At 57.9% G+C, this 26,374-nt stretch overlaps 1 protein-coding gene across 2 annotated transcripts in view; it reads left to right on the top strand.

Moving 5' to 3' along the window:
• Positions 1-23,150, top strand: part of CARD10 (caspase recruitment domain family member 10) — a 27,983-nt gene extending 4,833 nt beyond the window's left edge. Inside the window, exons 4-20 of one of the 2 annotated variants that reach the window (XM_032266725.1) lie at positions 4,721-4,936; positions 5,908-6,063; positions 6,634-6,759; positions 8,177-8,368; positions 9,964-10,098; positions 10,431-10,546; positions 11,495-11,523; positions 11,961-12,084; positions 17,452-17,611; positions 18,054-18,165; positions 18,579-18,822; positions 18,970-19,039; positions 20,121-20,223; positions 21,409-21,567; positions 21,655-21,770; positions 22,310-22,422; positions 22,799-23,150. In XM_032266725.1, the coding sequence (XP_032122616.1) occupies positions 4,721-4,936; positions 5,908-6,063; positions 6,634-6,759; positions 8,177-8,368; positions 9,964-10,098; positions 10,431-10,546; positions 11,495-11,523; positions 11,961-12,084; positions 17,452-17,611; positions 18,054-18,165; positions 18,579-18,822; positions 18,970-19,039; positions 20,121-20,223; positions 21,409-21,567; positions 21,655-21,770; positions 22,310-22,422; positions 22,799-23,036 (2,409 nt within the window). In that variant the 3' untranslated portion in view covers positions 23,037-23,150. Of the gene's footprint in view, positions 1-4,720; positions 4,937-5,907; positions 6,064-6,633; positions 6,760-8,176; positions 8,369-9,963; positions 10,099-10,430; positions 10,547-11,494; positions 11,524-11,960; positions 12,085-17,451; positions 17,612-18,053; positions 18,166-18,578; positions 18,823-18,969; positions 19,040-20,120; positions 20,224-20,640; positions 20,864-21,408; positions 21,568-21,654; positions 21,771-22,309; positions 22,423-22,798 lie in introns of those variants that run through there. The other variant, XM_032266726.1, reaches the window with a different exon arrangement.
• The last annotated feature ends 3,224 nt before the right edge of the window (positions 23,151-26,374 follow it).

Here is a 26,374-nt window from a genome sequence, read left to right as displayed (position 1 = left end):
AAGGCAATTCTCCTGCCTCAGCCTCCTGAGTAGCTGGGATTACAGGCACGCACCACCATGCCCAGCTAATGTTTTGTATTTTTAGTAGAGACGGGGTTTCACCATGTTGACCAGGATGGTCTCGATCTCTTGATCTCGTGATCCACTCGCCTCGGCCTCCCAAAGTGCTGGGATTACAGGCTTGAGCCACCGCGCCTGGCCCTCTTTCTTTTTTTTTTTTTGAGACGGAGTCTCACTCTGTCACACAAGCTGGAGTGCAGTGGGGCAGTCTCATTTCACTGCAACCTCTGCTTCTCGGGTTCAAGCAGTTCTTCTGCCGCAGCCTCCAAGTAGCTGTGATTACAGGCAACTGCCATCACACCCGGCTAATTTTTTATATTTTTAGTAGAGATGAGGTTTCACCATGTTGGCCAAGCTGGTCTCAAACTCTTGACCTTGTGATCCGCCTGCCTCGGTCGGCTTCCCAAAGCTATGGGATTACAGGCATGAGCCACTGCGGCTGGCCCTGCTTTCTGAGGGGTGCTGGGCAGGGACAGGGACACAGATCTCAGGCCAGATCTCCTGTGAAAAACCATGCGGCATGGGCAGGGCTTGCGTTTCTGTGCCTCAGTTTCCTCATCCTCATCTCAGATACGGATGACGTAACAATTATGAAAGACCCCCGTGCACCAGGTACTGTCCTAAGTGCTTACCATGCACAGACCGCTTTAATTTTCCAGCCACCCTATGCTGGGGTGGATAACAGTACCTTTCCTGTTTCTAAAGGAGGAAACTGAGGCACAGAGAAGTTGCTTTGAGCACTTTCCCAATGTCCCAGGAGTGAAGGATTTTTTTTTTTTTTTTTTTGAGATGGAGTTTTGCTCTGTCACCCAGGCTGGAGTGCAATGGCTCGATGTCGGCTCACTGCAACCTCCGCTTCCCAGGTTCAAGCGATTCTCCTGCCTTAGCCTCCTGAGTAGCTGGGATTACAGGGGCGTGCCACCATGCCTGGCTAGTTTTTTTGTGTGTTTTTAGTAGAGATGGGGTTTCACCAGGTTGACTAGGATGGTCTTGAATTCCTGACCTCAGATGATCGGCCCGCCTCGGCCTCCCAAAGTGCTAGGATTAGAGGTGTGAGCCACTGTGCCTGGTAGGATTGAAGGATTTCTGAGTTGCTGTAAGGTTTTCTCAGAAGAAATAACGCGCTGCTCAGAGAGGGCGGTGTGGGGGCCGAGGGGAGGGGCACTGGGAGAGGCTGCAGCCCGCACTGCTTGCCCCACCTTTGGGTTGGATATGACTGGGATGGGGGGTATGTCCTGAGTGTGTGACCATCTGGGGGCTGCTGGGACAGGGGAGGGGAATGGAAAAGAGATGGTTGGAGATGCCTTTGCACGTGTGCAGGTCAGCTGCAAGTCTGCATAGGATGACCTTCTAGGAGTTAGGTTATCTGCCTTGAGGCAGAGTGGCTGCTTTTTCCTATTTTAGGGGCCTAAAGTGTGAAACTGGCTGGACACGGTGGCTCACGCCTGTAATCCCAGCACTTCGGGAGGCGGGTGGATCACCAGGTCAGGAGATTGAGACCATCCTGGGGTAAAACCCCGTCTCTACTAAAAATACAAAATATTAGCCAGGCATGGTGGTGGGCGCCTGTAATCCCAGCTGCTCCGGAGGCTGAGGCAGGAGAGGTGCTTGAACCTGGGAGGCGGAGGTTGCAGTGAGCAGAGATTGTACCACTGCACTCCAGCCTGGGCAACAGAGCAAGACTCCGTTTCAAAAAAAAAAATAAAATAAAGAAATTAAACTTAACTGCTATAAATTTAACTGTTTGGAGCTTTCTGCACCAAAATTAACAAAGGTGTTGCAGATGGATCTGAACAGAGCAGCTGATTGTGCGTGGCAGCTGTGTCCCCACCTCCCATGGACAGGTGTGTGGTGGCTGAGATTTAATACCATGTTTTATAAGGTGCAAATTTAATGAGCTGTTATTTCTAAGCAACATAAACTGAAGGCACGAACACTATAATTTTGTGCCCAGTGGGTTTGTACGCTAGGATTAAATACATCCATATTTCCTGGTGCCCGTCGGAGACACCCAGGTGTCTGTCCTCTGAGCTCAATCAGGGAAGCTGGCTGGCCCAGGGTCAGGGAGGAGGCCTTGGTGTGTGGCTGCGGTTTGCTGAGCGGGTGTGACCCCAGTTGTCCTTGTAACGAGCTTTCTCTGCCTGCTCACAAGCGTGTTTTGTGAGTGGAAAGGAATGCAGGAGTCATGAATTTCTTTGTCTCTTGCGGAGGAGGAGGAGTGGACTGTTCATTTGTGGAATTGCCTGACCCAGCCTCCAGACCCGTGTGTGTATGTGTGCCTGTGTGTGTGTGTATTTGTGTACATGTGCCTGTGTGTGTGCGCCTGTGTGTGCATGTATGTGTGTGCGTGTGTATGTATGTGCCCGTGTATGTGTGTGTGCATGTCTTTGTGTATGTGTGCGCGTGTGTATGTGTGTATGTGTATGTGTGCCTGTGTGTGCATGTACATGTGTGTGTGTGTGCATGTATGTATGTGTGCGTATGTGTGTGCCTGTGTGTGTGCCTGTGTGTGTGTGTGTGTGCGCGCGCGCGCGTATATATGTGTGTATGTGTGTGTGTGGCTGTGTATGTGTGTATATGTGTGCGTGTGTGTATGTGTGTGCCTGTGTGTGTATGCACGTGTATGTGTGCGTATGTGTGTGCACGTGCACGTTTGTATGTGTGCGTGTATGTGCGTGTGTGTGAGTGCGCGTGTGTACATGTATATGTGTGCATGTGTGTACGTGTGTGTATGAGTGTGTATGTGTGCATGTGTGTGCGTGTGTACGAGTATGTGTGTGTGTATATGTGTGTGTGTATGTGTGTGTGGTGTGCCATTCTGGCCTCTGAAGGCTGGGGGACTAGCAAGTCATTTTCCACGAGAGGCCAGGGCGGTCCTAGGGCACCAGATGTTGCATGCCTGACTGTAGCACCAAAAGTCGTTGTGACCTTTTCCCAACAATGACTTCATTTTATGGCCTGCCACCTGCTGCCACTCTTGTCACTGTCTGGCCACCTCAGACCCCATGTGCGTCACCCCTGGCCGAGTGCTCTCATAGTCCAGCAAACTGGCCGTGCACATCTGCTCCCCCAGCCAAGCGGTCACCCCACAGCTGCCCACTCATCGCACTGGGCCCAATTCTGGCTGCACACTCCAAACTGGTGATCAGTTAGGGGCCTGGGATTTGATTTAAAGCTGTGGTCACAGTGTGGCAGCTCTGTGGCCTGCCCTTCACCATTTAGAGGTCTCTGCCCACTTGCTGTCTTGTTTGATTCTTGCAATACTTTTGGGAGGCGAATGATGAGGCCAGGAGGTTGACAGGGCCCATTTTACTGATGAAGAAACTGAGGCCCAGAGGAGGTAAGTGACTTGCTGAGGATGACAGAGCCTAGAAGTAGCAAAGTTGAAACCTGAACCCTGGAAGTGGAGTTTTTGAGGGAGATGAACGAACAGCCAGATCTTAGAGAGCAGAGGCTCTGTAGGAATTCCTTTCAGGGTGGACAGATTCAAGTCTGTTTCCTGAGAGTGTGTTGAGGTGAGATGTTGGCTTGTCTGGGGGGCCTCTAGTTCCTGTGCCGGATGAGACCCTCAACTTTCAAAACCATCACCCTCTCCTCTCCTGTACCCCAGGTACAGATGAGGAGATTGAGGCACAGAGAGGGGCCATAACTTGCCCAGGGTCACACAGAGCTAGAAACAGAGCTGGGGTCTGACCCTGATTCCCACTTTTTTTTTCTTTTGAGACTGGGTTTCACTCTGTTGCCCAGGCTGGAGTGCAGTGGTGTGAACATGTGTCTCTGCAGCCTCAACCTCCCAAAGTTTAAGTGATTCTCCCACTTCAGCCTCCTGAGTAGCTGGGATAATAGGTGCTCACCACCACACCCAACTAATGCTTTGAATTTTTTGTCGAGACGAGGTCTCACTGTGTTACTGAGGCTAGTCTCGATCCGCCCGCCTCGGCCTCCTAAAGTGTAAGGATTACAGGTGTGAGCACCACACCTAGCCTGGTCCCCACCTCCCTTTTTTTAAATTTTTTGAGACATTCTCTCGCTCTGTCGCTCAGGCTGGAATGTAGTGGTGGAATCCCAGCTCACTGCAACCTCTGCCTCCTGGGTTCAAACCATTCTCCTGCCTCAGCCTCCCGAGTAGCTGGGACTACAGACATGTGCCACCATGCCTGGCTAATTTTTTATTTTTAGTAGAGGCGGGGTTTCACCATGCTGCTCAGGCTGGCCTTAAACTTCTGACCTCAGATGATCCGCCTGCCTCAGCCTCCCAAAGTGTTGGGATTACAGGTGTGAGCCACCGCGCCCGGCTCTTCTCATTCCTGATGTGGCCCCTCCTCCTTTTCTGCCATGAGAATACTGGGCTGAATTGATGGCACTCAGTGTCGGAATGCCGGTCAGACAGCACGTGGTGAGGCGGCACATCCAGTTACAAGTTCTTAGAGTGGATTCCCCGGGAGGTGTCCTTGACCTGGCTGCCCCATGCTCCTTCCTCAGCCGTTTGTTTTATGTCTGTGTGGCCTGTCCCGTCTTCACAGACAAGCCCGGGGAGGGCTTCTGCTCAGGCCTCTCTGGGAATCTGGGAGGCACCCAGTGAGGGAGCAGGTCTTCCTCCCCTGTGACCTGTGGCTCCCAGTGTGTCCCCCTCTGGGCTGACCCATGTCTTGGGCTCCAGGTGGATCAGCTCAAGCTCAAGGTGAGTCGGCTGGAGGAAGAGTGTGCACTGCTGCGAAGGGCCAGGGGGCCGCCTCCTGGGGCGGAGGAGAAGGAGAAGGAGAAGGAGAAGGAGAAGGAGAAGGAGCCGGACAATGTGGACCTTGTCTGTGAGCTGCGTGCCGAGAACCAGCGGCTGACGGCGTCACTGCGGGAGCTGCAGGAGGGCCTGCACCAGGTACCAGGGCCGGGGCTCATGGGCATGGGGGTTGTGGGGGTTAGGAGGGCCTGCAGCTGGTACCAGGGCTGGGGCTTGTGGGCACAGAGGTGGGGTGGGGTCAGATCCGGAAAACAGGCCCTCTTGCTGCTCACTCATCCTCCCAAGGCCTGGGAAGCTGAGGATTTCAGAATGAGGAATCTGAGATCTGCATGGAGTCCCAGCAGCCTCCTGCCTGAAGCTCTGAGCTGAGGGCCCTTAGCACGTGGCTGTCTCTGGACGCCTGGTCTGGGGTGTGTGAGCAGCCTCCAGAAGGCCCCCGAACTCCCTAAAACTGTCCACTTGATTTTGAGTGTGAGCATTTTTCTGGGGAAAGGGTCCCAGCTTTGGTCTGATTTGTAGAGGGTGTGGTCTGGTGGTCCAGGCTTGCGTAGTGTCCTGTGGCAGGTCAGCGGCAGGTCAGCGGCTGCATGGGCCTGCTCCTGGCCATTGTTCCATGCAGGAAGTGGGGGATGGGAGCTGGTGCCTTTCCTGGGATTGGGGCACTTGACTGGGTATGGTTCTGCGGGCAGGATCTTAGGCCCTGGGTCTACCTGTTTGGGCCAGGCTCAGCCCCTTGAAGACCCCTAGTCATGGGGGGCGGGTAGGCCTTGGAAGTGGCCATTGTCTGTTGGCCCGGATGCTGGGTGAGGGCCAATACTTGAGTGCGCGCCTGGTGCTTGCTTTGGAATCAGATCCTGGCTGAACTTGTCCAGCCACACCCTCATCCACTTAGCTTATTTGCACCCCAGATGCTCTCTGACGGTGGGTAGGGCTGGCAGGGCCACGCCCACTCTGCAGAGCGGGAGACGGAGATCCAGAGAGGTCAAGGCCCCAGGCCAGCATGGCAGAGCCGGTCGGGTGGGTTTGGAGAGCTGCATGTCCCCTTCCTCCCCATGCCTAGGGTGGGCCCTGAGCCAGACCCTGAGGTGGCCCTGCCCTGCGATCCGCAGGAGGCGAGCCGGCCGGGGGCCCCGGGCTCTGAGCGAATCCTGCTGGACATCCTAGAGCATGACTGGAGGGAGGCGCAGGACAGCAGGCAGGAGCTGTGCCAGAAGCTGCACGCCGTGCAGGGGGAGCTGCAGTGGGCCGAGGAGCTGCGAGACCAGGTGGGGCCCTGCCCGTGCTCTGCCCCTGGTTGGGGAGGGTGTCCGGCAGGGCCGGCGTGCTCACGCCTTCCGTGAGCATCCACTTCACGCGGGTGCTGTGCTGAGGACTGTGTTCATTCACTCTCGGATATTGATGGAGTCACCCTTCTAGGTGCTTGAGACGCCGCAGTGAGCAAAACAAAGGTGCCTGCTCCCTTAGGGGGAACTCCAGCAGGGGAGGCTGGCAGTACGTGAGACACACAGTCCCACGTCAGCTATTTCCTGTAGCTGAAGGCGATGAGCACCGTGGGAGACGCAGAGCTGGGGAAGGGGCCGGTTTGGGCTTCAGTGGGGAGGCCAAGGGTGGCCAGCTGGGTGAAATGATGGTCATTCTTCTCATTTTACAGATTAGGCAGTTGAGGGCCTGGGAGGTAAAGTCAGTGGCTCAGACCACTCCGCTGGGCAGGAGGGGGCGTGTTTTGGGTCTCAGGCTCTGGGAGAGCGTCTCTCACTGGCCCTCCCGGGCAGCTGCTGGTGAGATTTCTCATGGTCCCCAGCCCTGTGGTCTGACCCCGCCTGTGCCGCCCTCAGTACCTGCAGGGGATGGAAGACCTGCAGCTGAAGCACCGTACACTGCAGAAGGACTGTGACCTGTACAAGCACCGCATGGCCACTGTCCTGGCTCAGCTGGAGGAGATTGAGAAGGAGCGGGACCAGGTGAGCCTGGCCTGCTGTGTGCCAGGCCCTCAGCCAGTTGCTAGTTCTCATGTGGGGGGAGACAAGGAGGAATGGAGGGGACTAGAATGGTAGAAAGAGAGTGAGCAGCTCCTGTGGGTTAGGATGCGGCACCTAGGCGGCGGGGAGACAGACGGGTCCTGGAGCCCTTGAGATACCAACCTGACACCCTGGAGCCGCCGGCCTCATCTCAGCTTCCGTGACAGCTACAGAAGTTGACCCTGGTGTCTTTGTTTCTGAATCCCTTGTTCTCTCCATCTCAAAGACAAGCTCAGCACAGAGGAGGTGCTTAGAAATCGCTGCTGATGAAGAAATTCCCCAAACCTTGGCTCTCAGTCCCTGGGCACTATGACCCTTGTCTCCTGCCAAGGTTGTGGGGTGGGCTGAGGACCTCCGGCCAGTGCCACCAGGCCCCCAAGCCTCCTGGTGTGAGGCTCCATGTGCAGCAGTGGCGGGCAGGAGTTTTTTGTCCTTGACCAAGTGTGAATTCCACTGGAAGAGCTCAAGTCTACATATTACTATTAGGATTACTTCTGAGACTGGGTCTAGCTTTATCGCCCAGGCTGGAGTGCAGTGGTGTAACAGCTCACTGTGGTCTCTGCCTCCTGGGTTCAAATGACTGTCCTGCCTCAGCCTCCCAAGTAGCTGGCGTTACAGGCATGCACCACCATGCCTGGCTAGTTTTTGTATCTTTAGTAGAGGGAGGGTTTCATCATATTGACCAGGCTGGACTCAACTGATCCATCCCCCTCAGCCTCCCAAAGTGCCGGGATCACAGATGTGAACCACCTTGCCCAGCCGAAGTCTGTATATTAGAAATGGCCTCAGGATCCCGTGGCAGGCTTCATAATGCAAATCTGGGGCTTCATTCTCTGGACATTCTGATTCAGGTGTCCGGGGTGGGCCTCAGGAATCTGCATTTTATGGGGCTCCCCCCAGCTCTAAGGCCGTGGGTGACAGGTCTGGGCCATGGGCCCAGCTGCAGAGCCCCTGGTCTTCACCGTGGATGCAATAGGCTGGGTTTGACTCGGCTTCTCCACCAACTGGGATGCCGTGAGTAAAGCCCCTGGCACATAGCAGGTCTCATGGAAAGGTTTTCAGTTCTTGGTGGAATGGTGAGAGCCGGTATCGTGCAAATGGACTTCCTGATTGGAATCCCAGCTCTCTCCCTCCAGGCTGTTTCCCCAATCTGCAGAATGAAAAGAATGATTAGTATCTAACGTAGCCAGTTAGTGTGAAGATATTTAAATAAACTGATACTGAGCTCAGGGCCCGGCACACACTGCCCAGTAAGTGATAGCTGCAGTTCTCGTTACTGTCCCCATTCTCCAAGTCATAGGCCTGGACAGCTGGGCCAGGGTGGCTCCTTCAGCTTCTGCCTCCCTTCCCCCCACCCTAGGCCATCCAGAGCCGCGACCGGATCCAGCTGCAGTACTCACAGAGCCTCATTGAGAAGGACCAGTACCGCAAGCAGGTGCGGGGCCTGGAGGCAGAGCGGGACGAGCTGCTGACGGCGCTCACCAGCCTGGAGGGCACCAAGGCTCTGCTGGAGGTGCAGCTGCAGCGGGCCCAGGGTGGCACCTGCCTCAAGGTGAGCGGGTCAGGATTGTGGGGGTCCTGGCAGGAGCTCTTGGCCAGGGCTGGGAACATGCCAGCCCTGGTGGGAGACCTCAGCCAGGGGAGGAAGCTTGGGGGAAGTGGGAAGAGCCCTGTCAGGCGTGGGAACTGGGACCCAGGGTGGGCTGGGTTTGGGCTGGTGAGCCGGGGGGTGGGGGGGAAAGGTGCATGTTGGTCTCTGAGTTTCTGGAGTTGCTACTGGGACACGAAGGATAGTTTGGAGGTGGTCTTTGCATTTAGCTGGGGAAGGCTGGCTACCCGGGGTCCTGTGTGCCTGTCAGAATGCTAAACCTGGGCCTCAGAGACCAGCTGGTCTAATCCTCTCATCGGACAGGGCCCAGAGAGGGTCAGGGACTTGCCCAAGGCCACACAGCCAGCTGGCACTGGAGCTGGAGGCCCAGACCCTTTGTACATTGGACCATGGTCCTCAGGCTGCTGCCGGGAGCTCTGACATTTCCTTTTTTTTTCTTTTTTTGAGATAGAGTCTCGGTGTGTCGCCCAGGCTGGATCCCAGGTTGAAGCTATTCTCAGCCTCCCTAGTAGCTGGGATTACAGGCACCTGCCACCAGGCCCAGTTACGTTTTTTGTATTTTTAGTAGAGACGGGGTTTCAGCTGGTTTCACTCTCCTGACTTCAAGTGATTCTTCCGCTTCAGCCTCCCAAAGTGCTGGGATTAGAGGCGTGAACGCCTAGCCTGCTTTTGCTTATTTTGAGTTGCCTGACAGTGAACTCTGCAGGCCTGGTTTTGAAGCACTGGGGTCTGGAGGTAAGCATGAATCCCTGACTTTTTTTTTTTTGAGACAGAGTTTCACTCCTGTTGCCCTGGCTGGTGTGCAATGCCACGATCTTGGCTCACTGCAACCTCCCTCTCGCGGCTTCCAGAGATTCTCCTGCCTCCCGAGTTGCTGGGATTACAGGCCTGTGCCACCATGCCCAGCAAATTTTGTATTTTTAGTAGAGACAGGGTTTCTCCATGTTGTCAGGCTGGCCTCAGGTGATCCACGCACCTCAGCCTCCCAAAGTGCTGGGATTACAGGCGTGAGCCACTGCGCCCAGCCTGATGACTTTTTTTTTAAACCTCCAGTTGGCTTTTTTGCGGTTAGGTAGAGACAGAGTCCCTTTTCCTGCCCAAGAGGCCCTGCAGATGAGGTTCCTCTTGTCCTCTAGCCGGATTCTATGGGTTTTGGCCTTTTAACTGGAATGCATCACCGTCCTGCCTCAGGGCTTTTGCACATGCTGTTCCTCTGCCTGGCCCATCCCAGCTGGACCTGCTTAGCACCTGCATACCCTCGGGCTCTCAGTTCAAACCATACTTTCTTTGGGAAGTACTTGGGCCCCAGGCTGGGTGGGGTCTTTGTGTGTTTTCCGGCCGGCAGCTTCCTTCTGCTGTGGTCTCAGCTTGGCGGTATTTTGTTCCTGTGTCTGCTGATTGACAGTTTGTCTCTCCTTCTAGGCTGTGAGCTCCCTGAGGACAGGGATCTGTCCCGTGCTGGCACGTGGCAGGCGGTCAGGAAAGGCTGTGGCTGGCATGGGCCTGGCACTGCTCACCTTCTCCTCTCCCTCTTCCAGGCCTGTGCCTCCTCCCACTCCCTGTGCTCCAACCTCAGCAGCACTTGGAGCCTGAGCGAGTTCCCCTCCCCTCTGGGAGGCCCAGAGGCAACGGGGGAGGCCGCTGTCATGGGGGGATCTGAGCCTCACCCCTCGGTAAGACACCTGCCCCATCCCAAATAAAGGGGTACGCTGCTATGGCGTTATTACTAAGGCAGAGAGTGATTTCTGAAGGATCCATTTCACAGGGGAGGACACTGGGGCGCAGGGGGGCCAAGGACTTTACTGAAGCTCACCCAGAACCAGTTCCTTGCCGGGGCTGGGTGCTGGGAGAGCTGGGGAGCCACCATACACTGTAACCTTGCAGAGCCCGCTCCTGTGCCCTGTGCCCTGCTCCTCATCTGTGGAATGGGCACAAACCAGGTGTGCTGAGGACTGGGAAGGTGCCGGGCAGCAGGGGTGACCCAGGCCCTGTCATGGCATTGCAGGAGGAGGCCACAGACAGTGAGAAGGAGATCAACCGGCTCTCCATCCTGCCCTTCCCGCCCAGTGCCGGCTCCATCCTCCGCCGGCAGCGCGAGGAGGACCCCGAACCCCCTAAGAGGTGAGATGGCTGGAGATAGCAGCAGACGCCCAGGGAGGTGGGGCTGCTGTTTCCCGAACAGCCAGCTCTGAGAGTCTGCGATGCCAGAGTCCGGTCCAGGCAGTCACCTCCCTTTATTGCCTTCAGGTGGCTGGAGCTCTGGAAATCCAGGCCCTGTGAGTCACGGGGTGACCAAGGTCAGGGTTAAGACAAGGCCAGTGGGCAGAGTGAACTCAGCCCTAGCCTGGCAGGAGAGTCACTGGAGGTCAAGCGTTGAAGATCTGTGCCCAAGGAGAAGCTTGATGCTTTAGGACTAGGGGACGTGGAGAATAATTCAAGGTGTCAGGGACCTTGGGCAGGAAAGCCAGGCCCCAGGTTTGAGCATCAGCAGCAAATAGGGACCAGAAAAACCAAGGGACAGCCTCTGATGGCAAGACCAAGGGTGGGAGATACCCGCCTCCTGGGCACGTTCCCTGTCACTGTTTCCCCCTTGTAAGTAGCCCTTGATTTATTCCTTTACCGGTGAGGAGCTGGGCACTGAGAGGCTGTGATCAGCATGGCCTTGGTCTGCGTGGGTCTGTCCCAAGGGGGTGTCCGATGAGGAGGTCATGGTTTAATTTAGGAGGCGTACCTGGGAGCCACAAACCACAAAGGTGGCAAAGGAGGGTGAGAGATCAGGGGAGGCTTCTAGGAGGAGGAGGCATTGAAAGACCTGGCTTTGAAGGGCATGCCAGGGAATTCTGGGTTGAACAACAATGGACAGAGACCAAGACATTAACTTCTTGCCCTGTGAGTTTAGGAGAGCCAGGTGGCATGGGTGCCCTGTGCCTGGGACCCCGCCTTGAGTCTAGCCTGCATTTGCTTGGTGGCTGTGAGACCTTTTTCTGGCGTGGGGGCAGGACGAGGGAGCAAGGCAGAGTGCCCACCGTGCCTCACCTCCTGCCCCCTCCCTGCCCTCTCTCTGCCCAGATCCTTCAGCAGCATGTCAGACATCACAGGTAACAGCCCTTGAGCTCAGTGGGGAGGGCTCATCCCGGGTCGGGGGAATGGCTTTGCAGCCCACCTGGAGTCTGTGCCACCTGCCCTACCCTTGGCCTGCATCCCCTTCCCTGATGCCCCACCGTGTGCCTGGGAGGCCCCTGGGGCCTTGTGTCCGGCCTCTCACCCTGAGCCAAGTCCTGGCCCTCACTCCTCTTCCTGGCTGTGATGTATGAGGCTCTTCAGTTCTGGGCCACCTTTTACCCTCTTCCGGGAAACTGCGGGGTCAGCCTGGTGGGCCCTGACCTATCTCTGAGCCCATGTGGGTCTGACGTGCTCCTGGGTCAAACCTGCCAAGGCCCTCGGGTCCTGGGTTAGAGGGGTGTCTGTCCCAGTCATGGACTCTGGCTGCCCGTTTTCCGGTCCTAGACCCCTGAACCTCATTCTTCTTGCCCAGGGAGTGTGACACTTAAGCCCTGGTCCCCTGGCCTCTCTTCGTCGTCCTCCTCTGACAGCGTGTGGCCTTTGGGAAAGCCGGAAGGCCTCCTGGCACGGGGCTGTGGCCTGGACTTCCTTAACAGGTACTGCGGCTGCCTGCGGTGGGTGGAGCCAGGGGGACTGAGAGGCAACAGGGGCAAGGCGGGAGGAGAAGCTGCCTCACCCCTGCTTTATGCAACTGCTGGAAGATGAAGGTCCATAGACAAGGGCAGCCCTTGGATTCAAATCCTGCCGCCACTGTTGATTGTCCCTGTGACCCGGGCTGGTCCCCTCACCTCTCTGGGCCTGTTTCCTCAGTAGCTAAAGGGAGATGACATTTTTGCATGTGGGTCTTTTGAGGGCTCTGCTCACATAAGCAAAGCCCCCAGCTCTGCCAGACCTGCAGCAGGTGCTCGGTAAAAGTTGTTACTTACAAGCTCTCCTTGTCCCAATGTCCTGCCTATCCTGAGTCCCTGGGACTGAGCCGCCCAGCAAAGCTTCATGCTGTGGGTGGGCTGGGACTCCCTGTGACTGCGCCAGCCACAGGCCGGTAACAGGAGTCACAAAGCCCATTAGTGCAAAGTGTGCACTGCAGGCCACGTGCTGTTAGTGGCCACGGTGTGTGGCCACTGTTCAGACTTGCCAGTGGATCTCAGGAGGGCTGGGGCACAGCAGGGGCCGCACTGCCACTGTGGTCTTGGGACTCAGCTGGGAGGAGAGGGCAGGTAGGGAGAACATCCAGTGACTGCAGGGGGAGTGAGGGGGAGGGCAGAAGTCAGGGCGTCCTAAGTCAGGCTGGGAGAGTGCGGACTTTGGCTTGTAGACTCTGGGAACCCTGGGAAGGTTTGGTTATTAACTGTAAGGCCAGCTGTTGGCTCTTTTACAGCATGCCCTTTGTCCTGGGAGGAGGCATAATTATGATGATCTCTGTTTTATAGAGGCTCAGAGAGGTTAAGCAACTTACCCAGGGTCACACAGTTGGGAAGCACCAGGTCTGGGTTCACAGTGACCTGATTGGACTTGGGTTTTGTAAAGGGCATCAGAAGCACAGACTGTCAGCACTGGAATGTGGCGGTGTTGGGTGCAGAGGGACACAGCAGATCAGTACAGCGTAGGACCAGGGCCTCCGAAGCAGCTTGGTCAGCCCAGTGTCCACCCAGGCCCTGCCCCCACCTGACCCCCGGCAGTGGGCCTAGTAAGACATTGTTTCTGCCTGAGCAGGACGTGCTTCTCGGGAAAGGGGTGGAGGCATCTCCCTTCCTGCCCGCCTCAGCCCTTCCTCCCTTCCTCCAGTTTGGGCTGCAGCAGGGGTCCTGGCTGCTGTCCCGGGGGCGCCAGGATGCAGCCAGGGAGCAGGAGCCTTTGTCCCTGCCCTGCCCAGGCCCCACAATCACATGGGGCCACTTCTGCTGCCCGTGCTGTTCCTGGGGAGGAGAGGGGTTCCTGGGGAAGAACACAGGCTGGGGAGGGCGTGGAGGTGGTGGACAGAGGGAGAGAGAGAGGGAGGGAGGTGGACAGGCAGAGGGGAGATGGGGGCATGGACAGGGCCCTGGTTGGGGCAGCTTGCATGTCTCCTGGGGGTGTCTTATGGTGAGGTGGGAAGAACGGGCTTTGGTGCCAGCACTTGCTACTGTGGGACCGTGGGCAAGTCTCTGAATTTCCCAGTGCCTCAGTTTCCTGCTCTATAAAGTGGGCTCTAGTAGTGCCTGTCTCCTGGGTCACTGTGGGGGTCCCAGTATCCCTTCTAGAATGCTCAGAACACGCACAGTGGATGTCAGCACACGCTGGCTCTTTGCCATGATGACTGCTGCCATTGCGGTTTAGCCCCCAGAGCAACTTTGCAAGGCTGGAATTTTAACCTGGTCACACAGACCAGGACACTGAAGTTCCAACAGTTAGATATTGCTCCCAAGTCACAGGCCCCTCAGAGCTGATTGGGGATTCTGATGTGCCTTCCCGTCTTAGCTGCTGGAGCTCTCGCGCCTGTGTCGTGCGCCCACTATGCACCGGGCTGCTGGGGCTCTCAGGCCTGTGTCGTGCGCCCACTGTGCGCCGGGCTGCTGGAGCTGTGTTGCCTGTTGTGTGCCCACTGTGTGCTGGGCACCATGCTGGGGATTTTCTCTCCTCTTTCCCATTTTCTGCTCATCTCTTGCCCTTAGCCTCTCTGCCCTGCCCTTTCCAGCTCTTGGAGCCTGGGAGGGGATGATGGATAGTCAGGGACTGGGGCAGGCCGGGGTCCGGCTGACAGATAGCCGGTGAGGGACAGCAAGGGAGAGCATATGAGCCAAGTGAGGTGCTGGGTGAGAGGGGGCACGGCATGGAAAGCATTGGGGGGTTTCGGGGTGCCGTCTCCCCAGCATAGCCCTGCCACTGCCCCTGCTCGGTCACGTGGCCCCAGGGGATCTCTGGCACCTTCCTTGCAAAGAGAGGGTTACTGTAAGTCATTGCCTGGCTCCACGGCCCCCTGGCTGTGCCATTAACGTTCCTGTTTCAGTTTCCCTTACCTCAACCTTCGGGTTGTCGGGAGGATTGATGGAGGTGATCTGTGTGGCATGCGTCAGTCTCAGCACCAGGTCCCTCACCTGGTCCCAAGCAGGCACGCAGACTACTCAGAGATCTTCCCACAGGGCCCTGGGCGACACTTACTGAGGCCATGTGGCCCATCACTGCTCAGAGCTGGCCGAGCTGGCAGACTTACCTGTTCCTGTGTCCCTGTGACCTGACCTGACTGGGGAGGGGCTGGGAGCCATCACCTGCTGGCTAGGGACGCCGTGCTTCTCAGCACCCACAGACAGGCGTGGAGGCAGCCAGCTGGTCAGCCAGTCCTGGGAGTGGGGAGCAAGCAGCCCCTCTCCCTGCCGTGACCTTTCTCTACCCCTCCTGCTTGTCTGCTGAGGCTGGGGTGGGAGGGACCCTCTCTGGACCCTGCTCCTGGCAAACCCCAGGTGGGCTCTGCAGACCCTGAGGAGTGCTGGGAGCGGGTATCCCTGTCTGTGGAGGCTCAGAGAAGTCACTGGTCCTTTGGGGATGTTGGTAGGGGCGTCCTGGAGGAGGGACGCCTGAGCTGGGTCTTCAGGGAGCTGCAGGAGTTGTCAAGAAGAGCCTGAAGGCCTGAGGTCAAGGCTGAGGTCAGCCTTGATGCTTCCATTGCAGAGGAGACGTGGGTGGAAGAGGGAGCGAGTAGGGGGTGGGTGGGGTGGGGTTGGCAGCAGAGCCTGGGTGCCTTTGCTCACTGGGCTCTGGTCCGGGAGTCCATGATGGTCAGTGGTCTCGGGATTTAAAACAGGTGGGGAAACTGAGGCGAGAGAGAGGTGATTTGTTATGAATCACACCTGATTCCAGTAAATGTCTAGTTTTGACTGAGCACTTAGTGTCTGCTGGGCCCTGTTCTGACAGCTGCCCATGGGAAGTAGGTGGAGCTGAGGCTCAGCAGCTGAGCAGCCCAGCCGTCTGACCCCAGCGTTCCTGCTGGTGCACTGCGTGCTGCTCTTCTCAGACTGTCTGACCACAACCCGCAGGGAAACCCAGTGCACACGCCTGGAACAAAAGCGTCCCGAGATGACAGTGGGATGTACCGGGGCGGCGGTGGGGGGGGCAGCCTTCTGCTTTCTCTTGTATCACATTATCCAGCTGCGTCAGCCACAACCCAGTAAATGTCAGCACCCGCTAAGGGCCGGTCCTGCAGTGTGGAGGCCCCGGAGCCCTCTGGTTTCCACCTCTCCCTGCATTATCTTTTATTTGCTTCATGTGCCCCCCGACACCCACAGAGGTCCAGGGTGCCGTTGTCAGCCTTGTGTTATGCATGCGGTAACTGACGCTCAGCAGCTGGCTCATTTGCCCAAGTTAGGGTGCAGTTTGTGCTGGGGTTTGGAGCGGACCATGTGTTCCAGCCATGCAACCACGGCCAGCATAGCCAGGCTGGGTCTCAGGCCCGCCCCCTTTCCAGGTCACCTCCGTGCAGCCACAAGGTGTGCTGAACGTTGCTTCCCATGCCTGGCTCTGTGTCTTACCTGAGGGGGCGGGGCTGCTCCCTACAGCCATGCCAATTGGGTGAAGCTCCCTGCAGCCTTGCCCTCCCCAGGCTGGCAGCAGGGGGCAGTGCAGCTGTGTCTGGGCTGCAGCTGCTGGGGTGGGAGGAGACTCTGCCCTGCTGCCTCTCCAGCCGGCACACCTGCCAACCTTGGTCCCCCCACCTCCTCCAGGCCAGGGGGTCTGGCAGGGAACTTGGGGTTCACTTCTCTCTGAGCCTGGCCCCAAGGCCTCACCTTTTCTCATCCAGAGACAGACAGAACCCTACTATGATGGGGATTCTGGTGACATCTTAGCTGTCAGTGGTCCCACTGCCCATGGGAGGAATACCAGACGCCTCTGTTCCATGCCCTTTAAAGGCTGGCTCCAGTTTGCTTTTTCTGGCAGCTGCTTCCCCGGATGTGAAATGAGAATTAGGGCAAGAAGCTTGGCATGGTGTCTGGCGCATGGAGAGCACCCAGGAAGTGCCCGCTGCTACTACTGTTACTTAGTTCTTCCACATATCCTGTATTCTGTCCTCCATACCTTTGCTCTACTTTATTCCTTCAGCCTGGAACTCCGTTCCCTCCATCTGTCACCAAAGTGCTTCTGTTCTTCACCAGGGTATAGCCCAGGCACTTCTTCTGTGGGAAGGCTCTCTCTGCTTCCACTGCTGGCTGTAACCACCTTCAGATCTGTGCCACGTGCTAATGGCGACCTCCCATACCAGACTGTGAGCATAACCAGCTTTTTTTTTTTTTTTTCTGAGATGGAGTTTTATTCTGTCACTCAGGCTGGAGTGCAGTGGTGCGATCTTGGCTCCCTGCAACCCCCGCCTCCCGGGTTTAAGCAATTCTCCTGCCTCAGCCTCCTGAGTAGCTGGAATTACAGGTGCCCGCCACCACGCCTGGCTAATTTTTTTGTATTCTTAGTAGAGACGGGGTTTCATTATGTTGGCCAGGCTGGTCTTGAACTTCTGACCTCGTGATCTGCCCATTTTGGCCTCCCACAGTGCTGGGATTACAGGCATGAGCCACCGCGCCTAGCCGCATAACAAGCTTTTATTAGTCATCTGCTATGTACCAGAGACTGGGTTTGGTGCCAGGGATTCAGCGCTGAACAGTATACAGGTTTGGTCCTGAAGGTGTTTGTTCTGATGGAAGAAATGAAAGGGCTGTGGCAAGGCAAAGTTGGAGTGCCCCTGTGGCAGACTCCACCGCACCGGGTGCCTAGGGGTCCAGGGGAGAGGCTGCTTGTGACTTGAGCTTTGAAGGATGAGCAGCATTTCCCAGGTGGAGGTGAGGAAGGGCATTCCAGGCAGAGGGCACAGAAGATGTAAAGAGGCCTGGGGATTCGAGTCATGGCATACTTGGGGAATGGAATCATTGTGATTTTCCCAGAATGCTGAACTAAATCCAAGTACTGATTGGACTCTAATTCCCATCTCCTTTCTCCCTTCTCAGGTCTCTGGCTATCCGAGTGTCTGGCCGGAGCCCCCCAGGGGGCCCAGAGCCACAGGACAAGGGCCCAGATGGACTGTCATTTTATGGGGACAGATGGTCTGGGGCTGTGGTGCGGAGGGTGATCTCTGGGCCTGGGTCAGCCAGGATGGAACCAAGAGAGGTGAGGTCCCGCCTCCTGAGCTGGGGGGTGGAGTCAGTGCTTTGGCCCCAGCGGGACACCCCCTGGTTGGTGGATCAAGATCACTGGGCGGAGCTTCTGGGGATTGGCCAGAGCAGAAGTGGGCCCACTGATTAGCTGCAGTTGCCCTGCTCAGCCAGGGTTAATTGAAGTCTGATTGGGTGTGGGCTGGGAGGTGGGGCCAACTGACAGCACAGTACATCCCTGTGCTTCAACTGGGGAAAGACCTGGATGAGCTGGGCAGGTTGGTGGGGGGTCCTTTGGATGGGAGTGGGTCTGACTGGGCTGGGCATGGCAGTTCCCGAGGGGGCACTATCCGAACTGTGAGGCGTGATCACCCCTACACCCAGTGTTCCTCCAGCCCCTGGGCTGCTCTACTATTAGAGGCTCACTTCTTTCCCTCCCTGCCTGGGTTTTCTCCCAGCAAAGAGTGGAAGCTGCTGGTCTGGAGGGGGCATGCCTGGAAGCCGAGGCCCAGCAGAAAACCTTGCTCTGGAACCAGGGGTCCTCACTCCCCTCCCTGATGGACTCAAAGGGTAAGTCTGGCTTGGGAGTTGGAGCTGATGGCCCGACAGAGGGGTTCTCTAGTTCGTGGTGCATGCTGGGGACCAAAGGCCTGAGAAGGGACTGGCCTTGCCCCAGCTGCCCTTCTCCTGGCTCCCCGCTGCTGCTGCTGCCTCCTCCTATCCCTTCCTCTGTAAGCAGCTTATAGTGAAAGGAGCACTGTATTAGAAGTCCAGAGACCTGGGTTTGAGTCCTGGCTCTGCTCCTAGAGGGTACTGGGCTTGGGCAAGTGGCTGCCCTCTCTGAACCTAAGTCTGTCATTCTAAGAAGGGGAAGGTGGGGTCCTGGGGCTCAGGCTTCGAGAGGGCCACGTTTGTGGCCCCACCAAGGGCACTCCTGGACCTCACCTTCCTCCTCTTGTCCTCCCTGCCTTATCCCTGCCCAGCCTGCCAGTCCTTCCATGAGGCCCTAGAAGCCTGGGCGAAGGGGCCAGGGGCCGAGCCCTTCTACATCCGTGCCAACCTCACCCTGCCCGAGAGGGCAGATCCCCATGCCCTTTGTGTGAAAGCCCAAGAGATTCTTCGGCTGGTGGACCCGGCGTACAAGCGGAGGCAGGAATGGTTCTGCACCCGGGTTGACCCCCTCACTCTGCGGGACCTGGACCGGGGCACTGTGCCCAATTATCAGAGGTAACGCAGAGCCAGGAGCCGGAGATGGGGTCCCCCTGGGAGCCATGCCCAGATGGGGGTGCTCTCCCTCCTCCCACTGTCTCTCACCATTTGAGAAGAGATGATGGGCTCTCCTTCCTACACACATGATCCCACTTTCTCCCACAGAGCCCAGCAGCTCCTAGAAGTTCAGGAGAAATGCCTGCCTTCCAGCCGGCACCGAGGTCCCCGCAGTAATGTGAGCATGGCTGGGTGGGCAGCGGGAGGGGGAGCCCCAAGGGTGGGGTCCAAAAGGGAGCTAGCAAACTCTGTTCTCCAGCAACCTAGGAAGATCCTCTCTTCCTCCTTCCCTGGGGCTTTAATTGGTCATCTACTATGTGCCCAGAAAACAGAACAGCAGAGCTCACTGTGCAGGGTAGGTTAGAGATGAAATGAGATACAGCATGCCTAGTATTCAGGAGTACCTTGGCACATAGTAAGCATTTGACAAAACAGCAGGCACATCCCCTCTTCCAATGCCTGGATGGCGGCTGGGCTGCATGTCCTGCTGTGCACATGGGCAAGTGAGGCTCAGAGACATCCGATAAAGGAAGAGCCAGGGCCCCAGCCAGGCAGCCTGCATTGGAACCCCAGCTCTGCCCCTTATCAGCTGTGTGACTTTAGACAATCTCCTGAACCTTCCTTGGGGCTGTTCCCTCATCTGTAAGATGTGGGGGCTGCACCGCCTCTCAGGCTGTCCATGGCGAGAGATGGCCCCTCAGGGGCTTAGCAAGTGTCCGTCATGTCGCAGGCATTTGAGACCGGTCCGGTATTGGTATAATCAGTGCTGTTATTGGTTTCATCAGTTTTCCTACCAAGGCCACATTGCTAATTCACTGGCAGAGACCCTAAAGTTGGCCTCCTATGTGATACTTGGTTCTTCTTGACCTCTGGGCCTCAGTCTCCCTGTCTGTAACTTGGGGGGTAGACCTAAGGCTCCTCCACCAGGCTCGGATGGGCTGGCTTTCCTGGGGCCTCAGGGCTGGTCACCTTTGAGGATGAAGAGTTCATTCCAGGCAGAAGGCACCGAGGCATGGCTGTGTGTGGTGTTCTTGGAGGGTGTTGGTTACAGCAGGTGCAGTCCCCCTGCCTGGGGGACTGTGCTGGGCAGAACAGGAGAGGGCCTGGTGGAGGAGGGCACCTTTGCTGACCTAGGCTTTTCCGGCAAGCCTGGACCACGGTGGCAGTGGGGCCCACTCAGCCTGGGGTCCCGATTCCTCCTCTCCCTAATGGGGCAAGGCTGAGCTCTCAGATGCTCCTCTCTCCCTGCACCCTCCCAGCTGAAGAAGAGAGCTCTGGACCAACTGCGGCTGGTGAGGCCCAAGCCTGTGGGAGCGGCCGCAGGGGACTCCCCAGAGCAGCCGCTGCTGGAGCCCTGTGGAGGTGAGTGTGCGGGCGCAAAGCTGGATCCCGTGTTGCGCTGGGTGTCCTGTAGTCTGGGTGGCCCCTTTGGCCTAGAAGGGCCTGTTGTGAGGGTTCAGTGGGAGTCATGCTGGGGGCCTGAGAGACAAGCCCCACCCCTGCCCTGGTCATTGCCAAGGTTGAGGGAGACCCTGCGGGGCTGCATGTGGCTGTGACTGTGCGTCTGCACAAACACCGGCCTGTTTTGTCTGGCAGTGTGTGTGTGGCAGCGCTCCTGACACACCTGTGGTGGGGGGCGGGGGTTCATTCCCAGAGGCAGTAGGGTGAGGCCTTAGGCCAGTGAGAAGGGGCTGAGGGAGCAGCAAATCTAGGGCAAGAGGAGTGGGTAGTTAGGAAGGACTTCCTGGAAGAGAGGGAGTTTCCACTGGGGACTGCAAGGATGAAGAGGAGTTCGTTCCAGGCATAGAGGCATGGCTGGGTGTGGTGGCCTTGGAGGGTGTTGGGTACAGCAGGTGAGTATTGAGTACCAGCTCTGTCGGGCGTTGGGGACATGACTCCCTGCCCTCATTCAGCTGTCTAATGAGTGGGTAGGGGATCAGATAATCCCACCTGTGAACAGAGTGTGAGGTGTGTAGTGGAGAACTGGAGGCCATGAAGCACATGCCAGGGCCCTGCTGTCTGAGGACCAGGGAAGGTGGGACCTAGGCTCTGAGGGCGGGGAAGGGTTAACGCTTCTGGTGGCTCCAGGGCATGCAAAGGCCCTGTGGTTGGAGGCAGCTGAAGGGAGAGGGGAGGCTGGTGGTGTGGGGTCCGTGGCTGGCAGCCTCCCCAGGTGCTCAGGCAGGGCTGCGTCACCCATGCGGAGGAGGTGGCTTTTATTTCTGAGAATCTGGGAGGTCACTGGTGTGTCGAAAGCAGGGGAGTTAATGTGATCAGATTTGCTTTTTAAAGCCTGACCGCTGAGTGGAGAATGACCTATGGGGGGGCAGGGGAGCAGGCAGGAGCCTACTGCCACCGTCTCGTGTGTGTGTGTGTGTGTGTGTGTGTGTGTGTGTGTGTGTGTGTGCGTGCGCGCGCGCGCGCGCACACTCGGGTAAGAGGAGCAGGACTGAGGAAGGGATGGGTGGTGGGGGTTTTGGGGTATTGAGGAGTTGCTACCCTGCCTGCCTGTGCCCTTATCTCTTCTGTGCTCCACCCCTGCCACAGAGCCAGAGCGCAGCCTCAGACCCTACAGTTTGGTGCGGCCACTGCTGGTGTCTGCCCTGCGGCCTGTGGTGCTGTTGCCTGAGTGCCTGGCACCCCGGCTCATCCGCAACCTGCTAGACCTGCCCAGCTCCCGGCTGGACTTCCAAGTTTGCCCCGCAGGTGAGACCGTGTGCCTGGGAGGGCTGGGGGGTTTCCGGCAGCCAGACTCCCCGGACTCCATCTCTCCCTCTCTGTTCCCCTGTGCAGAAACCCTCTCTGGGGAGGAACTGTGCCCATCCTCAGCACCCGGAGCCCCCAAGGCCCAGCCTGCTATCCCCGGGCTGGGCAGCAGGATCCGGGCCATCCAGGAGTCTGTTGGGAAGGTAGGTGCTGGGGGCGGGCCTGGGGTGCTCCCAGGGGTGCTCCAGAGTGGGTGCTGCTGTTCTGGGCTTGAGTGCCAGCATCCGAGTGCCAGCCAGGCTGTGCTGCTCACTGCCAGGGCAACCCTGGGAAAATTCTTTCCCTCCTCTGGTCCTCAGTTTCCTCACCTGGATGGGAGGGCACAGTTGACTGCCTGTGCGTCCCCCTCGAGGTGTTCTACTGCCACAGCTCATCTACACATTCTTGTCCTTGAACTTGCCACTATCTGGGAGCTGGCGGTCAGCTGTAGGGTGGCGGGTGGGTTTGGGTCAGCTCCATCCTCGGGGTGGGGGGAGGCCCAGATCCCAAGGGGGAGGTCTGTTGTCCCATGAGCCCAGGTCCCGTCTCTCCTTTTGGGCTCCTTCTTTGCTGCCAGGGTCCCTCTGGGTGGGGAAGCAGGACTTGCACCTGGGAGGGTGTGATGGGGGACCTGTCTAGGGGCAAAGCCTGGGAGGCTGATGTCTCTGGGCCGGGAGTAGTGTAGCCTCGATCCTCTGAGCAGAAGCACTGCCTGCTGGAGCTGGGTGCTCAGGGTGTGCGGGAGCTGGTGCAGAATGAGGTCTACCCCATCGTCATCCACGTGGAGGTGACCGAGAAGAACGTCCGGGAAGTCAGGTGAGGGGGGTGGGTGGCTCAGCGGAAAGTGAGCAGTGTGCGGGCCCTTGGACCAGAGAGCGTCCTCCTGGAGGATGCCTCTTCCCCCCCCCCATCTCCATCTGTCTCTCTTGGGTTGTCCGTCTTCTCTTTCCCCTTAGTCAGAAGCTGCACATTATGGAATATTAAACACTTTTGTAGTAGACACTGGGGGCCTTCCGCTTGCTTGTATCCCCAGCCACTCTCCTCATTTGTTCCCACCCCCAGCTCAGGCAGCTACCACCTTTCAGGTCCCCGCTTGACCGTCGGGAGGGTCAGATTTCCCCCCTGCCTCGTCCCTCTCTCCCTGTCCGTCTTGGTCCCCCACTTTGACCACTGCCCACTCCTCTCTTGGCAGAGGTCTGCTGGGCCGGCCGGGCTGGCGGGACTCAGAGCTGCTGCGGCAGTGCCGTGGCTCGGAGCAGGTGCTCTGGGGGCTGCCCTGCTCCTGGGTGCAGGTGCCCGCCCATGAGTGGGGCCACGCAGAGGAGCTGGCCAAGGTGGTGCGCGGCCGCATCCTGCAGGAGCAGGCCCGCCTCGTGTGGGTGGAGCGAGGCGGCGGCAGCAGAGGCTACAGCGGCAGCAGTGAGGCCTGAGGCTCATCTGATACCTGCGGCTTCTTCCCGGGCCAGTTGCGGCGAAGCTGGGTCCTCCCGCCCTGAGCCTTCCTAGAACCTTGGACTCCCAGTCGCAGGGCCCTTGGCTCTGGCCTCTCACCCCCGAGGCTGTCTCTGGCCCTGCCCAGCCTGTGGGAGCCCCGGGACAGAGCGCCCACTCCCCTGTACTTGCTGCTCTGGGCCTCCCCACCTGTCCTGGGGTCTCCACATTCCCACTAGTGGGTCTCACTAGTGTGTCTGTGTCTTCTCCTTAAACACTTGCCCTGGAGCCTGTTCTCACACCTGTGCGCAGGTTTGCACACTCAAGTTCTCACGGGTAGGCTCAGGTCCGTCCCTCTGCCCTGGGCCTGTTCTGCTCCCAGGAGCCCCGAGCCCATTATCATGTGACTTCCGCCATCCAGCTCACGTTCCTCGTGGATTCAGCCATGCATGGACGGCGGTTGGGGGGAGGGCGGGCGGTTCCTGGGCCCTCGGTCACCTGTGCCCCTCGTGTCTCTTCACATGGGTGTCTGTGGTTCTCTCCTGTGTAAATGTCATGCCCCGCCCATTTCACATGGGCACACGCAGAACCATGCCTCACAGGGCCCAACCCCTGCCTCCCTCTTGGGGGCCGGGAGGGCTCCGTCATGAGAATGTACAGCCCGTGGATGATTAATGGGTCTTTTTCACTCAGAAGCTGCACACCATGGAATATTAAACACTTTTGTGGTAGACATTGGTGGACTTCTGCTTGCTTGTATCCCTGGCCTGGGCCCCCACCATTCTTATTTGTCCCCACCCCCAGCTCAGGCAGTTACCACCTTTCAGGTCCCTGATAGCCTGTCGGGAGGGTCAGATTTCCTGCCTGCCTGGTCCCAGAGCCGCCTGCCATCTGCGCTGGCATCACCTTACCTGCCCCGGATGACCAGAGAAGGGCCGCATGGATGGGCCACCCCAGCGCTCAGCCCGGCCCATGGCTGATCATCAGAGGAGTGCCCCCCACTCTGGAGCGGGTCACCAAAACTGACAGGGTGTGGTCTCAGACTGAAGGGACCCGACTGCTGAGCCCAGGAGCTCAAGAGCAAACCCTTGGTATGCTCGCAGGTTCCTGAGATGGCTCCACTCAAGAGAGAATGGTTGCTCCCACTGGGAGCAATCCAGGCAGCCTTCCTGGAGGAGGTGCCACTTGAGCTTGGGAATTGGGATTCCTTTCTTCAAGAACCACCTACTGGACCTATGTGTCCAAGTGCAGGTGACTGTCCTCAGCCACAGTGATGAGCCTGGGCAGGCCCTGGGGCTTGGGGTCTGGATGTACTAACTAGTGTAGCTTCCAGGGCCAAAGCTCAGGGGCAGCACATGGGTTGGATCTGGCCACCTGGGGAGAGGTTGGAAGTGAGGTCAGGAAGGGCAGTCCTGGGGTGGGGCTGGGAGTGCAGAGGAGCTTGGGCTGTGCCCTGGAGGCTGTGGGGGAGCAGGGCTGTGGGAACTCTGGTTTGGGGTTGGCTCAGGACTGAGGCCGATTGGAATAGGGGATGGGGAGAGGGGGAGGGGTAGTGAAAGAGAGGAGCAGTCCAGAAGGAGGGGCTCTGTGGCCCCCAGGAGTGGGGCTGGATCTCCATGTTTGACAAGAAAAATTCTTAAGAAGGGCTAAGGTCTGGGGATTTGGGGTGGTGGGTGGAGAACAGAATGGGGAAGCTGAGAGGGGTTTGGGGTGTAGATGGGGCGCCCATCTTTAGTGGGAAGAGACAAGGACTGGGTATAGGGGAGAGGTGGCGAGGGTCTCAGAAGCTGGACCACGCAGGATGACAGTGCTTGGGCACGGAGTTGCCTGGGAGGATGGTGAGCTCAGGCTGTCCCGGGAGCCCACAGAGGCTTTCCCAGGATGGAGTGCAGGGTGCACAGGGCACTGTGGTTTGGTTGAAAGCCAAAGCTCTGGCCAGACAGGTGACCCCTGGCAACTCAGATGGCCTCTCTGGACCTAGGGTCCTCCCCTGTGGAGACCAGGATGCTGGAATGAGCATGGGGGTACTGATTGGCCACGGTTGGGTGAGCACGCGTAGCTGGAGCCATTGCCTGGGAAACTGCTCTTCCCACTCCCTCCACGACAGGGCATCTTTAACAAGGTGCAGATTGGACCTTGAGGCCCACCAGTCTGTCACCACGGGTAGGGGCTGGAGAGTTGGACTCTGAGCGGCAAAGGCGCTGCCGTGGGGGAAGGGCCGCCCCCTACATGGGAGCCAGCTGCAATGTCCCTTTCCACTCCAGGGCTTCCTCCAGCTGTATCCCCCCCCCCCAACACACGCGGTGGGCTCCGAATCTGCCCTCAGCTGTGCCCCTGTGCTCGTGTGGCCTGCTGCCTGGGCTGCTCTCCCTGCCTGAATCTTCCTGACCTTTGAAGCCTGGCTGAGATGCCACCTCCACAAAGCCCACCAGAGCCTCCCAGCTCTTGGGACTTCTCTGGGTCATGCCATGTTCTGCCTTATGGCAGGACGAGGGAGTCTGTGTGGCTGTCTCTCGATGTCTGTGGCTCCCTGGGCATTGGGGTAAATGAACCTCCCCCTGCCCCAGTGCTTGGTCTGGGGACAGGCTGGGCGCTGTGGCTCGGCTGCCTCTGCCTGCTGCCCCTGTCAAGTGTCCTTTCTGTGTGGTGGTGAAGCCCACTCATCCCATAATCGTCACCAAGTTACATTTTTGTCCCCATTTTACAGATGATAAAGGTAGCTTGCCTGGGGTCACACAGACAGTGAGTGGCCCAGTAGGGATTTTTTTTTTTTTTTTTTTTTTCGAGACGGAGTTTCACTCACGTTACCCAGGCTGGAGTGCAATGGCGCGATCTCGGCTCACCGCAACCTCCGCCTCCCGGGTTCAGGCAATTCTCCTGCCTCAGCCTCCTGAGTAGCTGGGATTACAGGCACGCGCCACCGTGCCCAGCTAATTTTTTGTATTTTTTTTTAGTAGAGACGGGGTTTCACCGTGCTGACCAGGATGGTCTCGATCTCTTGACCTCGTGATCCACCCGCCTCGGCCTCCCAAAGTGCTGGGATTACAGGCTTGAGCCACCGCGCCCGGCCCTTTTTTTTTTTTTTTTTATTAGAGAGAGAGTCTCACTCTTGTCACCCAGGCTGGAGTGCAGTGGTGCCATCTTGGCTCACTGCAACCTTCCGCCTCCCGCCTCCCGCCTCCCGGGTTCAAGTGATTCTCTTGCCTCATCCTCCCGAGTAGCTGGGATTACAGGTGCCCACCATAATGCCTGGCTAATTTTTGTATTTTTAGTAGAGATGGGGTTTCACCATGTTGGCCAGGCTAGTCTGGAACTCCTGACCTCAAGTGATCTGCCT

This window comes from Sapajus apella, unplaced genomic scaffold (assembly GCF_009761245.1).
Source record: "Sapajus apella isolate SASKATOON/1434 unplaced genomic scaffold, GSC_monkey_1.0 scaffold160, whole genome shotgun sequence".
Taxonomy (NCBI): Eukaryota; Metazoa; Chordata; class Mammalia; order Primates; family Cebidae; genus Sapajus; species Sapajus apella.
The sequence above is the reverse complement of the archived record's forward strand: the minus strand, read 5'-3'. Positions and strand labels throughout refer to the sequence as shown.